At 32.2% G+C, this 17,838-nt stretch overlaps 1 protein-coding gene and 1 long non-coding RNA gene across 2 annotated transcripts; both read left to right on the top strand.

Moving 5' to 3' along the window:
• Nucleotides 1-7,342: 7,342 nt before the first annotated feature.
• LOC111003664 lies at nucleotides 7,343-9,962 on the top strand. The gene is made up of 5 exons (XR_006750419.1): nucleotides 7,343-7,534; nucleotides 7,688-7,847; nucleotides 8,872-9,002; nucleotides 9,411-9,522; nucleotides 9,889-9,962. It is a non-coding gene; the product is annotated as an uncharacterized LOC111003664 (long non-coding RNA).
• Nucleotides 9,963-10,791: 829 nt separating this feature from the next.
• Nucleotides 10,792-16,414, top strand: LOC123689109 (probable beta-hexosaminidase fdl). The gene is made up of 4 exons (XM_045629593.1): nucleotides 10,792-12,120; nucleotides 12,842-12,942; nucleotides 15,503-15,620; nucleotides 16,321-16,414. The coding sequence occupies exons 1-4, from the start codon at nucleotides 10,799-10,801 to the stop codon at nucleotides 16,412-16,414; spliced, it is 1,635 nt and encodes a 544-aa protein (XP_045485549.1). The 5' UTR covers nucleotides 10,792-10,798.
• Nucleotides 16,415-17,838: the final 1,424 nt, after the last annotated feature.

The raw sequence follows: 17,838 nt of genomic DNA on the forward strand, positions 1-17,838 counted from the left end.
ATATAATTATAATCGTTATTAAAAACGGTTATCAACTCGATTTTTTATTTCTTTAGGGTTACATTTATTTCTTACATCAGTTCGTCAGTCCTTACTTAAGGACCAATCTGGTCGCCAAACTCAAAAAAAGTACATTGTTTCTTTCCATTTTTCGTCATCATTTCTTGAAGTAGGGAGAATGGAAAAATATATCTTGGAGTAGAGCAGTTTATGGATCCATTTTCGATACACAATTTAAATTCTAAAGACTGCTTGATAGAAAAAAAATCCAAACAGTCAGTTTTTACACTTTGATTTCATTTTATGACGAAAATTAGAACATGATTTTGAAACTTACAAAATATATTTTATCGCAAACAATTTCATGAAAAAAATGTTGATTAAAATGCATTAATTTAATGTTTTACATAATTAATTATTCAGCTCCCCACTGCGCCCGGTCCTCCCCGAGACAATAAAATACAGAAGATCTTAGAAATTTCGGTATAAACCTTTGACGGCTTTCTTTCAAGTTCCAATTGCTACCATACTCTTTCACTCAGAAGTTGTATTAACAATATTCAGGCTCGTTCTGATTATTTGTAATTCTTCATACATATAATCAATATTTACTTCATCTATGTTACAATGGCAGTTTCTTGAAAATAGTTTATTCCAGATTACCTTGTACAGAATATAATTATCTGTAAAATCATAAGCCTGTAAAATTATTTTAGTAATGTAAAAATCGTTGTTTAGTAATTCGTTTACGTCGGCAGTTAATTAATTTTTAATGATTAAATTATAAAAATGAATCACGGTTCGAATATAGGACAGAGCCAGTTCCGGCAGGACATTATAGCTAACTGAAACTGTCGTATAGGTACATGTGCATTTTTTTATTGTTTACATATGATATAATGGTTTTGTCCAATCTTTATGTCTTAGTAATTGTATATCTTACGTAGTTTATCTTACAATGGTTACCTGGTAGCTCGAAAGGTATGGCTGCCCGTTGCCATCTTTACTATTTAATCTTGTAACGATGGGTAAATAATTAAATAAGGAAAAACTATTTACGTTTTTCTTTGAGTTTTAGAGAAGCCGACAACGCACCAATCGACTACTTAACATAAGTTCCTTATTCCCTTTGTAAATTTAGAGTTATAAGTACGTTATTTCTTACTTACAAAATTGCACAAAATATCTCGATAAGAATAAAAAGAATATGAATCATTATAGGCATTTAATTAATGACATCGTATGACATGTGATATTAATAATAAATGTACTTTATTTCTAATTAAGTCTGCAGAGAATTTGTAGCAAAAACTTAACAAAATATTTTCATCATTTTATATCTTTATTTAGTTCCTTTTTAAATGTTTTATCTAATATAAGGCATTCTATACTAGGAAACGTAAGTAAGATATTTTTCAAACTTCTTGTCCATTATAATAGTGATTTATAATCAAGGTTTATGCTTATTAATTTCTTTTGAATCAATATGCCTAGAAGTCCTTGGTGGTAGATTGACAAATAATTACATTCAGTTTGAGGAATTGTCCTGTTCTAAGAAATTGCCATATCCTGGTAGAAACCCTATTTAAATTTAATTCTTACTTAAAGGTCATGACTCATGATTGCGTTTTGTTTATTGGTTATATACTTTTTTATCTTTTTCCAATTGCATATCTTTTATATCAATACCCTAAGCAATACCTTAAATACATTTTTTATTCTGTAAATAGAAATACAATAACGGTTTACGAACTAGAAAAAAAAACATTCTAATAATGTTACACATTTAATGAACTGATGAAACATCATCTGCCAAATCTACAATGCCGCCAGAGATTAAATATATTCGTAACATCGATAAAATACGACAATTGTCAAAATCGAATGTATTTGAAAAAGGTTATATAACCTATTTAAATTTCAACAAATTGGCTATGTTAGACAAATTTCACTCCTGGGGAAGATTATTAAAGAAACCAAAAATATTTTTTCGGGAACTTATATCTAGGATCCCATCCTATTAAAAGACGTACAATTGAATTGAAAGGCGTGTTCGCGAAAGGTATATAGTGACATTGAAATAAAATCTTGACCGAGATCTTTTGATTACTGGTTACATAACGTTATGCTTTGGGCCGAGAGAGGTCATTATTATTGACTGATAACACGCTCTAGTTTACATCATAATCGGTTTAGCTGTTTACAGGGTAGAATGGCGGTTTTTTTACTAGAGGTCATGAAAAATTTTTTTAGTTTTTTTTTGAATAATTTCGTGATGCTAATAATTGTAGACGTGCAGGCTACAAAATTAAATTAAATTTGAGCTACAAATTGTAAACATTTTCTTAATATTGAAAAAGAGTTTTTTGAGTCTGCCCTCCTTGATAGTTTCCACGCTTATTTGAGCAAATAGCAGGGGTGGTTTTAGTGGGACGGAAATCACTGAATATTGGTTCTTGTTAACGGTGTACTCCCAAATCTTAAAATGTATATTGCTACATGGCTTTGATATGACCTGGGTTGTTATGGCTAGGCTTGAAGTTAATAAATGATAATTATGATAATACTTGTGACAAATATTTTGGTTTTCGTTAGTTTTTATCTGGATGTATATAAAATTTTTAAATAATGTTTGCCGTTTTTAAACAGTCGTTGGTTTTGTGGAATCTAGTGGTAAATGAGCTTATTACATAACTCAACGATATCAATCTCTACACTGCTTAGGGTATGCGGACATAGCAACCCCAGTATCAGGAAACTTTGAAAGCACCTTATTTGATCTCATGAAAATGCCTTTTAAAATAATTGAGAGATAGTGCAGTCAGCACGTGATTTCTGTCAACCCATTAAAAACAAAACTGGTTCTATTTACAAACCGAAGAGACCTTGGACCTGTAATGCGAGGCTGTGGCTAAACAATGTACAGAATATTGAATCCTCTGAACAGTAAGATCGCTCCGCGAAGCCTGCGAAGTTAGGCTGGCTTAGTTAGCCAGGACTTTATCCACAACTGACCTATTGAGAGTCTAACGCTAAAAGCCAATAACCTATCTCAATCCATTTTCGACCATCTGTATAAAATACTGATAAAGGTGTGCCATTAACCAATCACCGGATTGTAATAGACATTTGTCGATACAAGCTATCCATGGTAGGTCGGATCGGTGTATGTGGATAGACCTATTTGATATGTTTTAAACATGTATATTTTAATATTATTTGTACGGTTTTATTTACTTCATTTGGTTTATATTGATTATCAAATATGAGTGTAAAGAGCGAAGAAATTGCTTTCTATCTGTGGCCAAAATGGTTTGTATTCGTAGGGTTTGGTTATTGGGATGCAGATAGATCGATTGACTGTCACAATCTCGATTGAAAACAATCTGAGATTATGGATTATTTATTGGGTTAGGGCGTCCTGTGCGGAATCCACAAACCATGTTACCATCCCTTAACTTACTCGCATCGACGTCTGAGTATTACCTTCGAAACCAGAAGCGATAAAATATATTATCAAGCTAGAAATTAATTTTATTATTAAATTTACTTATTATGTATTTTCAAAAGCGTATAATAATGTATCTGCAATGACTAACTAGAGAACTCTTTTTCTAGAGGTATTGTAGATAGATAATATATCTAAAATATTGACAATATTTTATAAATCGCTAACTTCATATAATGAGGTGGAATTTGGTATCGATGTATATTCGACTAAAATGTAGGACAGCCGCAGACATTATAATTTTACAAAGGATTATATAATACTAATAATGATGTCACTTCGATTTTTAAATAAAAATATGTCTAAAGATTAAGATGATAATGGTTATTATAGTAAATACATAATAACGATAACTTTGCAAAATGTTCTAGTCCGGAATTAATTGTATATATGAAAAAAACTAGTTAAAACATATATTATGTGGAAATTTAAAAAAGATTTCCGAATAATATCTTTATATTTACGATACACGTGGCATATTATCATGTTATATAAATGTATATTGTTGTTTGACATCAGTATATAATTTTAAAATTAAAATATTCAGATTTCTTTATCTCATCAAGCAAATTAAATTGATGGAATTGCATAGATATTTAAAAATTATAAAAATAAGCTTACCATTATGGTAATAAGAACGATCAAAGCTGAGAAAAGAAATGTATCTATGCTTCTTCTCACTTGACTTGACTTAAGTCATTGATCGCCCATAGACACATATTTCCAGAGGGCTCGCAGATTCATATCAGTCTTAACTGTGTACCTTTTTCTGATACTGACTCGTAAGTAATGAAAGCATTAAAAAAGGGATATAGCAAAGGGAAAAACAAGGCCATCCACGTGTTATATATCGCAGTACATTTCCCGTTTAGTTCAACATTTTACTTAATTAAGAAGTTTTAGTCGGATAAAACAAGAAAGGGATTTGAATGCTCATAAATTCTAATTGACATAATGCTAATGAGGTTGGTACTAAAATGTTCCAAGTATCTATGAAAACATTACAAAATATTGAGCAATACATTGTTGCGTAATATTTTTTCTCATTAATAAAACTATTGCTTGTGATTCTATTTACTATTTCCGCTTTAATAATTTAAAAACAAAGATATGAATATAATCTATGTTTTTTTTTTCAAATAAATGTCTGAGGGTCGGTTACATTTATGGATGGGACTCAACTGAGATACAAGGCTCAGTTGCTTACAGATTTTTTTTAATTTTGCGACACAGGGATACAAATGTAACGTATATATAATTATATACTAATAATAAAAAAAAAAAATATAATAAAAATATATAACATTTAATTCAAAACATTACATACAGGTCTGTTGTTTATCATGTATTGAGTATATTAATATTTCAAACACAGACAACGAGACATTGTTAAACCATCTTATATATAAGAATAAAGAAATCAATGGTGCTACAAACTTTTGAGTTCTGGGCCTCAGATTTAATTAATCTAACAAGCAAGTAAGTTATCAGCCTTCTGTGCCTGACGCACTCCCTCGACATTTTGGGCAAGCCGGTTTCCTCACGATGTTTTCCTTCAGCGAATGTTAAATACGTAAATAGAAAGAAAGCTTATTAGTGTATAGCCAGGGATCGAACCTACGACCTCAAGCGTGATAGTCGCACGCCGAAGCTATTAGGCCAACACTGCTCGTCTATTAGAGACAGTCATATATAGATCAACAGTAGTTTGACAATACTAGAGTGCAAATTCCGCCGGGAAAATATTGACCACATATAACTTTATATTACCAGAACACGTATGAGAGACTAAAAAGTCTGGCTCGTAAAAGTACTCGTCCGTCACATATGTGTTCTCATCTCGAGTTTTTTATTTCCGACAATCGTATCGAGTATCTATAGATTATCTTTGTATAATAATATCTAATATTTTAATAAAGTTTATTCGTTTATAACTAAAGCTCCAAAATATAAATGTCTATATAAAGAAATGTGAACATCTTCACATAAATAAGTTTATTGAAAATAGGGAATATATATTGAAGAATATAATGTAATCATTAAAATAAAAATATTATTTATTAAATCATTCTTACATAACTGTGTCAATTGTTACAATACAATTTATCTGTCGCTAGGCAACCGACATTCATAAAAACATGACTCGTATATCACCCTCGTAATAAATTGTCTTTGATATTAAAATATATTTTAAGTTAGTTGCTATGGAGTGCGCGTAAGTTTGTTGTTTTGTCTACAATCTTATAGAAAACTTTATACTAAATGTGTCTATGGTTCATGACACTTTGATGCGCCAAAAAATTTTTATTTACAAAATGTATTCTGATGACCCTTCGTGTTCCGACTGTAAATTAGAAATCATCGAACGATATTGGACTCAGTTATTACTAGATTGGGTATTATTGCTTAATTAATCACTAATAAAAAAAAAATCAATTAAGTAGAATAAAACATATGCAGACTGAATTAAAGATTATTCATAGAGACTTAAACCTCAATCATTATTGGTTTCAGCTAAATAGATGTGTGTATCAGTCGAATGCAGTCACCCAACTTAGTTTTCGGAGTCTGGTGGACATCATAAACAAATACAAAAATGACATATGTGCCGACGACTTTAATAAAGCATTATTATGTACAGATGATTTGGAACCATATATAGCATATAAATATCCTATATTGCGACTAAGGTACAATACAAACAGTTCAATATTTTTTGGAGCTATCTAGTGGCGTTTCGTGTCTTAAAATTGCCATTGAATTGACAATTAACATTAAAGTAATTTGGAAAAAATAAATCAACTCTTAGAACCATCGTGGCGTTGTAGGTCGCATCAACTTCAAAAAAGATGTGACCTTGTACGGACAAGCCATCCCATGGCATAAATTCATGAAAGATCTAGGCGTCACGTAGCGGTGTTTACCAAGGCCTCGTTTGTCCTTTCGCGCCTATACTTGCTCCTGAATAAAGAGTCAGATACCGTCCCATTGACACAAGGTGAAAATGTTCAAGGCTTGTATCCGACCATGCATGACGTACGCTAGCGTAGACTTTGTGAGTCCCCCTTCATCATAACCGCAACGGTATGCCTTTCTAAGTAAGGAATGTCGATCTCCACCACGACCGTGAGCTCGTTACCATAGCCCAACGGATGAAGTTGGCGTCTACAGGCCACATTGACAAGACAAAACATCACGCAAACCCGATGATGCGTAATAGCATCAATGGCAACGCCCTTGCGCTAGGCGCGGGAAAAGCCCATTCGGGCCGAGCTACTACCGCCAAAACAGCCCGAGATGGGCTGTCAAGGCTCTTCAGAGCAACAACAACAATTCATTTACAAAAAAATAGTTGAGGTCGCAACTGTGATAAATTGCCTTTTATCTGCTGTTGGCAACACTGAAGCTTAACGTAGCAGTGAGCTGTGTCTAATTCAAAAATCTATTAGAAAGTTAGGAACTGTAATGAAAAAATGATTCAACTTCAAGAGTAGCTTTTTAGACCAATAAAATAAAAACGCATTTTTGAACTTTTAATTACTGGATTAAAAATATGTTGGCGCCAGAGTGACGCTGTTTTCGAACTCGGCGTAAACTAAGCCAAAACTTGAATTCGGGCGTTCCTAATAAGGAACGTTCATTCCCTCTTATGTTCATATAATATGTAATAACATATATGAACGTAAGTAGGATTTGGACATATTATGGGAGTTGGTCTCCTTTCTGAACCTCACCTTTATCTCTATAAAAAAAGTAAAGTTTTGTTAAATAATAAATAAACTAAAAAGCTTAAATACAGGATTATAATATGTAACAGGGATCTATACGAAGAGGCCGAGTTGCCAAAGAAGATCTACATAATGACGTCAATACTACTCTTCCACTGCTGCACTAACTCCCAGGGCCAAGTAGAGAGTGATATTTGTAAGGAGATGAGAGATGATGAGCAGGAGATAATATTAAAATTCTGCGAGGAGTTGAGTGATATGGAAGTTACTGTTAATAATATCAATACAGCTATAAAAGGTATTTTTTTTTGTCATGGTTTAAATAACTCATATAAAAAATCATATTTATCATAACTTTATGACAAATAATTTATTACCAATTTTGTTCCCTGTGTTTATAGATCTTTGGCCTATTTATCACGCGTACGTATATCACTTAGTGTATTTACAGAAGCCTTTGAAATGAGAAATAGAAATGCGACAGAATCGAGAATTGAGACACCGAACTCATCAATGCAAGTGATGATATCAACACAAAAGAAGCCAAAGCTCACTTTCAAGTCATCTATCACTGTTTTGCCTTCCGTTGTTACAGAGACATCGATGTCGAGGTGAAGAAAATATTTAACTAATGTAGATGATTAATTTCCAAGTGTGTTTCTTAGATAAATAAAATTTCTTAAGTTCAACGTAGTTTCGACTACTGATTTCTATTGAAAAAATAATTCCACTTTATCCTATTTCTTGCTAACCTTATACAGGCTGAACTACATCTCTGTGGGGTTTGAGCTGTTTAACATCTCTTGACTATTGAATTCTTGTTTCATGACACATATTTTCATTATCTGTTACTAACCGAATCAGATTAAATAAATTCTCAGATGCTCCTTTCCATATTCCATTGGCACTCTGCTAGTCTTTGTTTGCCTTCTGTTCAAAGCCCAAATCTGGCATGAAGTATTGCTTTGTATATCGGAGAATTAGGCAAAGCTATTTAATTATCTAATGATATCGCAGCGAATAAATATGTTGCTAGTAGCAAAATATGTTAGGTTCCTTTCTGGCGGTAGATTTGCGTTCCCTTGACAATCCAAATCTTTAATCAAAACCTTTGCCTATAAAACTAAATTCAATTCAAAATGATTAACTTTTTCATTATTATTATTATTTTTTAGACTTTAGTTTAATTTATTTAGTATATTTGTACAGTATAGCTGGTGTATCTTTTTAATTTTGCCATATTTGCCTGAAAGAAAACGCATATTAGCGATAAGACCGCGCGTTACCTTACAACTTATGTAACCTGTTCAAGTGTAATCCAATTTATAAACCAATAATTAAAAAATAAATAAACGTGATCCTATTCAATATTTTATTTAGCAAAACTAAGGGTCTGTTTCACATGGTATGGATAAAGTACCAAATGCAACACATAAATTATTCGGAAGATAGAAGTTGCGAATAAGAAACTTCACTTTTCATGTCGAATAGCGCCAGTCGTGAAACGCAACAATAGTGTTTATCCTACCAATCCGTAATAAATAGCTTATTTGGAACTGATCCGGATATTATGAAACATACCCTAAAACATCTCTCGTCCGTGTTAAAAATACTTTAACGGTCCATTAATTTCAGATCCTCGTTAGAAGGATTTTCTGATATTTCCTGTTATCCGGTAACATACGGAAAGTTTAATACTAACCAAATAGTCATGTCTTCCGATTCTAAAGATACGGATGTATCGAATTATGATTTAGGCACAGAGAGTAAGTGAAATTTATAACTTTAATTTTAAAGTTTCGAAGCATTTGAGATCGCTTAATTAACTATGTTTATAGCAATACGAAATAGATTATGTATCTACATATTCGACTCCATTAAATATATTTTAATAGTTCTCGATATCAAAGTTGCTAAGATTTAAAAAAATACAATAGTTTCCACAAATGACGATTTTTTATATCGCTCTACCACTGAAAACTTCTCGCCGACTACTGTAAATAATTTATTATATACTTCTTAAATCGTAATCGGCGATATAATAATATATAGATAAATAAAGAATATAATAAATTCGCGTTTATATTATTGAAAATAAGTTTTATTTTTATGTTTATAAGGTGCTTAGAACAAGTACTGTATTATGAATTAAATTATTGATAAAATTGTTTTAGAGTCAAAATGTCAAGAAGACTGCTCATGTACGAAATGCCTAACATCAACAACTTGTTGTGGTGATGCAGGTCGGTCTATGGTTGAATGTGATCAGCCCATGAAAAAGATCATGTCAGTATTAATTTTACAACAAACTGTAGTTAACGTTTTTTCTTATATGTAATATTTTTATAATTTTTTAGTCTATGCACAAAGTGATAATTTAACATTACGATCTAATAAAACTAAAAATGTATATGTACATTAGAAAGTGTCCAATAACATAACTTGCTGTCTATCAATAGGAAGACACTCAGTTCTTGTGTACTATTATTGGATTACTTATAGTGATAAGATATTCAATATGTTCTTAAATATCGCCGATGACAAACAGTAATGTATAAACGTATCACGTGATCAAGATTTTTTTTACTTGCAGATGAAATACTCCTATTTATAGTTTTGTATATATAATTTTTAAATTAATTTGTTTTACAGTTCTCAATGGAACTGGAAAATATGTATTATAGTTTCAAGCGCTTTTTTATTGTTGACTCTCATAATTATTCTAAGTACTATACCACTATGGAAGATGAGTAAAAAATCGAAAGTTGTAAAATTAACAGAACTAACAGGGTAAGTCTCTTTATTCTTGTATCTTCTGTTCTTTTTGTAAATGTAATTCACTATTAGCTATTCTTGAATCTGTAAGATTAGATTTTTAGTTTAAGTTAGTTATTAATATTGTTTTTTTTTATTTTCTCTAGATTAAGGTTCTATAGATTAATATAAATATATTTTGTTTTTTATATAACTTCTGGTTATGCACTTCTTGCACTCATCATTTTCTTTTATTTATTGTTTTCTTTTCTTACTGGGGTTGCCTGGAAGAAATCGCTTGTTAGCGATAAGGCTGCCCGTTGCATCCCCAATTTATATGTATTGTGTTATTTGTGTTTCTTTCTAGCAACGAAGTGTGAATAAATAAATAAAATAAAATAAATAAGTTTTTTTAACAACGTATAACAGGTGGCTTGAAGTTCTATAATTCACATATGATGGAAACAATTTCAAATGCATTGATATCTTTGTCCTGGCTAAAATTGACATTTAAAACTGTAACTAAATAAAAAGTAAAGTTTTCAAATTGTATGTAGTTTTTAATTTTAAACATTTTATTATATAACAGGGGTAGCTCACGTTAAGTGATACCATCTCCCATAGACACTAGACACTTACATTGTCAGAAGGCTTGAAGGTGCGCTCAGTTGTGGAACAACGGACGTCAAAGCTATACGGGTGGAACTTTGTATTCTGCCTTGACATCCGTATTATAATAATATAATATATAAATATAAGTATATAAATGTATTTTTCTTCTTCTTTCAGAACTGTCGTTCCAGACTGGATGTGGCATTGTGATAATGGTTTTTGTAATAAAGTTTTTCGTCCTACTACCAATATAAGCATGTATACTTCAATGAGCCGTTGCAAATTGCTATGTTCTGGACCCCAATTATGGCCGCAACCAATTGGGTATACCTACTTTAGCAAAACAATAGTGTCTTTATCAATTAGTAAGCTGGAATATAAATTTCAATCCATACCTTCCGATTCAGTTAACCAGTACCTAGCAGAAGCATTTAAACTTTTCTTAAAGGATTTAGCAAGACTCGAAAAAATAGATACTAAATCACGAGAACCTCTGAAAGAACCAGTCAATAAGATGATTATACAATTGGACATTGAAAGTGATTCAGATCCGAGACTTAGGACCAATACAGACGAAGCATACGTGGTAAAAATAGATACAGAAAAACACCAGGTTTTTATTAAAATCAGTGCGGTTTCCTTCTGTGGAGTTCGACATGGCCTGGAAACATTAAGTCAACTGATCTTACTTGATCAAAGTACTGGTACACTAATTACACTATCTCATGCAGTGATAAAGGATGCTCCAAGTTATAAATACAGAGGTGTGATGATAGATACTGGCAGAAATTATATACCAGTTATTGATTTAATGAGAACATTGGATGGAATGGCAATGTGCAAACTCAATACGTTTCATTGGAGGATATCGGACGTTACAAGCTTTCCTCTGAAGTTGTCAAAAACACCGGAACTCTTTGAGCATGGAGGCTATGAGAGAAGTATGGTTTACACAAGAGAAGATGTCAAAGCGGTGGTAAAAAGAGCTGGTATTCGTGGTATAAGAGTTTTGATAGAAGTGGCTTTACCTGGTCCAGTTGGGCGACCCTGGTCTTGGATGACAGATACAAGTTGTCCAACTAAAACCGAAAATTTTACGTGCAACAATCCTTTGTGTCTAAGACTGCTGATGACAGAATCGATTTTTGATGTTATACAAAATATTTATGCTGAAATTATTGAGTTAACGAATGTTGATGACATTTTTCATTTAAGCGATGGAATATTTTCTCTGATGCGTTGTAATCATTTAATTGAAGATAGAGATGGATATTTAGATAAAGCATTATTTCGTTTAAGGATGGCAAATAAAGGATTCATGCCGAAGCTACCAATAATTTGGTATTCACCACATTTGTCACGAGATTTTGAAGCTAAAGTTTGGGAGAAATTTGGTGTCCAACTCTTGGATTGGACCCAAAATCCTTCTGAATTTTATTTGAGCCAATTTAAAGTAATACATTCAACGAAATGGGATTTATCCTGTGAGATGAAAAAGCAACGATGTACTAGATATAGGTAGGATTATGCATGATAACTAGTTTATTTTTATACATAGTCTCTTAACTAAGACATCATTACGATCTAGACTAATTTAAGACTAATACCTAAGTAATTCAACTATAACCTAATTTACCAATAAGGATATTAGATTAAGAAACTCATTAACTACTGTTTAGTACTTACTACTAGACTAACGTGCACTAACACTAATTTTCTAATTGAAATAGTTTTGTTCTTTTCATGATAATAACTAGTATTAGTATTCTTTTTTTTCATCTAGGCATAGATGATATTAATAACACCTAAAACGCGAACTGTATATCAAAATCTATTTATATTATACTAGCGGACCCGACGGACGTCCTGCGAGATATTTCAATCCACTAGAATATTAAGCATAGTATGAAAGACTGCAGCGACATCTTCTAGGTTTATTTGTGAATTTAAACCAATCAAACGCATACAATAAAATCATTCAAATAGTTCCAGCCCTTTAAAGGAAGTTCAGTGACATACACGTACACTAAAAATATATAGATATAAAGATATATTATTACAAGAAGCATAGCTTGGAGCTTAAGTCTCGTCTCTGAATCTCAACCTTTGTCGGTCATAGTCTAATTTTATTATTATAAAATTATGACGACCAATGTCGTCATAATTTTAGCTTCGAGATCGTGTTTTCTTAAGCCTAAAAAAGTGTTTTTACTCAAGTACATTTAAACATGTCTTTTAGAACTTGGCAAGAAATGTACTCATGGAAATCGTGGAGAAATATCGAAGTTTTTACGATAGAAGGTGGGGAGACCGTCTTGTGGACTGATGTGGTTGACACCGGTAATGTTTTAATTGACTTTAATAATCACAGATTCTGTATACCAATTTATATAATATTCTGTAAATATTACCAATTTTAACTCCACTATAGTTATTCTATATTACCAGCATGAAGCCGAGAACTTATTTACCAATTTGATTATAACTTTTTTATTTCATATAAAAGAAGATTTACTGTTTACATTTCGGTTCGAACATAAACACAAAAAAGTCCGATTCATTTCTTAACATGTAAACGGTATGATTATATAGCGCAATTACTGCATATTAAACTTATTACATTATGTACCGGTTTATTAGTGCGTATCTCATTGGCACATATCGTGAGTTAATTATTCGTTAATCGGTTGTCAAGTAACGCTAAACTTGCCGTTTAAGTAAAAACGTTGTTTGCATCATTATTTACCTGTAACACAGGTGCTTAATCTTTAGCAGGCATCAGTCTCACATAAAAAATAACTATCCCTCAAAAGAAGAATGACAATTATTTACATACATTAATAAATAGTTGTAACTTATATATGAAGTTTTGTGAGAAAATAAATAAAGATTATTATTATTATTATTGAATGATTTTATTACCGCTTGGATTTAATAGTTTGGCAACGTACAGTGCTAGAATTAGAAGTCTGAAGGCCGCCAACAAAGGATTGGAGGCCTGGCCTGGTCCCTAATATATTCCAAATAAAATAGAAAATTTTTTAGTCAAGTCCATTCCGTAATTTATAGTTTGTATGAAAAATCTTACAAATTCAAGATATTAATGTAGAACGAAAGAAAAGTTCGATCGTGAATGTTCAGTAGCATCTCTAATCCAATAAGAATCAACCTACAATTTTCTAATCTAATCTTCTTAAGGCTATCTTGAATATAAACTAATATTCAACATAGCCCCAACGTTCGCAATTTCGTGAAATCCCCCCTCCCCCCTGAGACACCCCAGGCATCCCGTCAATCCGTTTGACTCCTTTCAGAAGTACGCGTTTTGCCAAAACTAATCGATATCTAGATTGAGGATTCTGATAAACGAGCTGGGTCTGGATGTCCATTTTTGGTCCCCTCACACTTGAAATTAATTTTCCTTTAGTTTATATATTTGTTTTTATCTTTCTGTTCGCTATGTAACATCAAATGTTGCTTTTTATTTTTCTTGTACCAATATATCAGTGTGCCGACGTTAGAAAGCTTTTGTAAATAAATAAGTTGGATGCTAGAGCATCCAACTTATTTATTTACATAAGAATGATAACACGAAAACTGATAATATTTTCAATTTATTATTTGTCTGAGATATAAGCGAAACCTAGGTATCTGCAACGCCTTGCTAAATGTACTTAATCGACGCACTATATACGTCTTGCATTGTAATATACACCTTGACCTGTGACATATTAGCCTGGAATTTATGAAGCAGTATAAATGCGAATTTAAGACAGTGTAACTAATTAAATATCTTAGATTTACTTTTTCACGATTAGGGTGAACAATTTTCACTAACTTTACGACCGTAAACAGTTATTGGGTGATAGAAAGGTTTCATGTTTTTGAATTATTAATTTCACATTTAAAAACAATTTTTTTTATATAAAATTTAATTATTTGAAAAAATATAATGTATAATAATAATAATTTAAACATAAATCGTCTTCTAACAAATTGTGATCATTTCTTAATTAGGAATACATATATATTTTTTTTAAGGGTCGTGTTTTTATTTTTGCATTACAACGACAAAAAAATCATACGCAAGCGTTCTTCGTCTTGCACGACCAGGTACAAAAAAAAAAAATGAAAATGGATACAACAATCTGAGGCATGCACTAGACAAAAGTTGTACTGCCACTTTAATTACATATAATTGAGAGTTTAAAATGAAATGGGTGTTAGTGTCACATATGCAACGTATAATTGAGTACTGTGAAAATCTCAAAGTTTCATAAAATTTAACTAAGTATAACATGACGATTTTCACTGATGAGGGCTCCATTAAAAGAATATAACAAGGGTCTCAGATGGTATAGTTACGCACTGCTTCGACGGTTCATCTTATATAATTACACCTCCTATAGCCATCTAATTTCCATTTCAGCTGTAAGGCGTGGGTTAGTGCGTCGGTGATCTTTACGTCTCGTATCTTGTGAATCTTTTTGATTATTAGATGTTAGGAGCTACATTGCACTCTAGTATTAAATTAACTGAGTTAGGGCCTGTTTCACAATGTATGAATAAAGTGTCAAATAGCTATGCAACACATAAATTATTCGAAAGATAAAAGTTCCAAATAAGATACTTCGAATTTCATGACGTATAGCGCTATCTGACAGTCGTGAAACGCAAAAATACTATTTATCCTACGAATAAGTAATAAATAGCTTATTTGGAACTTATCCGGACATTGTGAAACAGGCCCTTAGTGTAAATTTAATATTATAATAAGCACAAATCTGTTGGAAGAACTTAAACTTTAAACATTGCGTTTATGTTACTTCTGGGAAGGTGATCTAACAGTGTAACATTGTTGGGTTTTGAAACCTCATGATTTTAGGTGTCAAATTTACAGGTAACATAGACGAACATTTGTGGCCGCGGGCGGCAGCGGTTGCCGAGAGGCTGTGGTCAGATATGGTTGCAAACTCTAGCGCAACCAAATTTGTCTACTTAAGGCTTGATACACATCGGTGAGGTCTTTTTATTTATAAATTTAAAAAATAGTATACGTGTTGTCTCCTGCCATGCTGTATGCTTAACATATTATCGTAGACATTGTTATCTAGAATGAATATTATACAGTTTCGGTCAAATATTATCTTCATTAAATTGTGAATCAAAATAATAAAAACAGAGCACACACAGAGCAGTGTTGGCGCTTACGGCTTCGGCGTGCCACTCATTACTGAAGTCGTAGGTTCGATCCCCGGCTGCGTACAAATGGTGAAGGATAACATCGTGAGGAAATCTATTCATCCGTTTGACCTATAAAATCATCGCCATGTGTCAGGCACTGGAGGCTGATCACTTGCCTATCAGATTGAAAAATGATCATAAAACAGATTCAGAAATCTGGGGATTCGATATAAAGAGGTAGCGACACTGATTTTTTTTGTGCAAATGCAATACAAAAAGAAAACCTAAGATTCTGCAATTATTAACTATTTAATTATAAATTGCCAACGCTTTGCTTTATATGACTTACATAGATATTGGTTGATTATTAAAAAATACATATTTGTATGACAGTGACAATAATATTTTTCATCAAGGCTTTTTGTTAAGTCATGGTATCAGTGTCTCATAATAGCTGCAGTCTAGGCCTCGTGATAATAGGGAAGGTAGGTCATAGGACCTTGATTCATAATATGCCTTACCAAAATGTTGCAGGTGGCGTATGCTACTTCGCGGTGTGAAAGTCAAACCAATTTGGCCGGCCTGGTGTAGTTTCAACCCTGGCATATGTTTAGAAAGAATACCTTAATAAAGATTTTTATTACTTATTCACTTATTTACCATTTAATATGTTATAAAACATGGATATCCTCGCAAAAATCATACAATCTACTATAAAAAACAATGTAGGTGAAGCAATTTAATGTGAGCGGTATACTAAAACTAAAAAGAAACGTTAAAATATGGGTCTAACCTTGATACCGATACAAAAAATTTAAACGTTTATTGATCTTAATTATATCCTATATATGAGCTCTAGAATTGTTTTGTTTGTAGTGCACAACAAATATAAAAACGAGAATTAACTGATACTCACAAATCCTTTTGGATGACGGTTTCATAACAGGCAAGTTTTCAGAGGAGCTTTTCGGACTTGCAGCTGAGTTTCTTCATCGGACGCCGACATGCACCCACATAACTGAGCGATTTTAGGCACTAGTATGTAGAACCAGCTGCCGACTGACTCAAGAAAAGAGTGTACCATATCTTTATATGCCGGCAACGTACTTGCGAACCCTCTGGCAATGTGACTATCCATGGATAAGCATAAAGATCCATGGATATCCGCCCATGGGCGGCGTATCACTTAACATCAGGTGAGCCACCTGCTCGTTTTGCCCCTATTCTTTTCTATAGTGGGTCTGCTACTTTTTTAAGATCGTGTTTCCAACGGATCAATGATCTTTCTCGGTCTCTTTTACCTTATCTTGGATACCATTCTCATCCATTTATCTTACAATTAGCAATTACCGGAATTAAAGTGTTACAATTATTTTAGTAGTGGTACTATATATGTAGTGATACGAAAAAAATTACTAAAAAACCAGGTTCAGCCCTCAGAATAAATAAAATGTGTGTTTATCTATTCTTCTATTAAGTGGTAGCTGAGAGTGTTTATTGTTGAACGCACTAATTTAAAAATATTAAATATTTTGAATTAAAATATGTGTTGTGTTTTTGTATATAGTCCAGTCTAAAGAAGACTATAAAGTATAGAACAGCACTGCGGCGTTAACGCGGGGCTCAGTAAGTAATGAGAAAGACCTTTGGAGTAAAAACCATTTAATTCCCTGCAATATTGTTCACAATTACTGGAACTATAAAAATCACAATTACCAGGTATATTATGTACATCATAATGAATGCGAAGATGGTCATCTTTTTAATTTCGCTTAAATCCAATTAATTTATGTTTTAACAAGCATTTGTACATAAAATAAAATAATAAACACATATTAAATTTGCTATATATAGCGCTAGAATTTTGTGACAGTAAACGTGTGACATTTATAAAGTCAAATAGGTCCTTATTTCGTAAATTGATTGTCATTGCCTTTGCCTCCTGTAACAAATTCTCTTATATGTGGCATAATAAGAATAAGTATAATATATTTTATAATAATAATACTAATAACTAGTCTTACTCAAAAGTAGCAATCACAGTAAACAGAG

This window comes from Pieris rapae, chromosome 9, assembly GCF_905147795.1.
Source record: "Pieris rapae chromosome 9, ilPieRapa1.1, whole genome shotgun sequence".
NCBI lineage: Eukaryota > Metazoa > Arthropoda > Insecta > Lepidoptera > Pieridae > Pieris > Pieris rapae.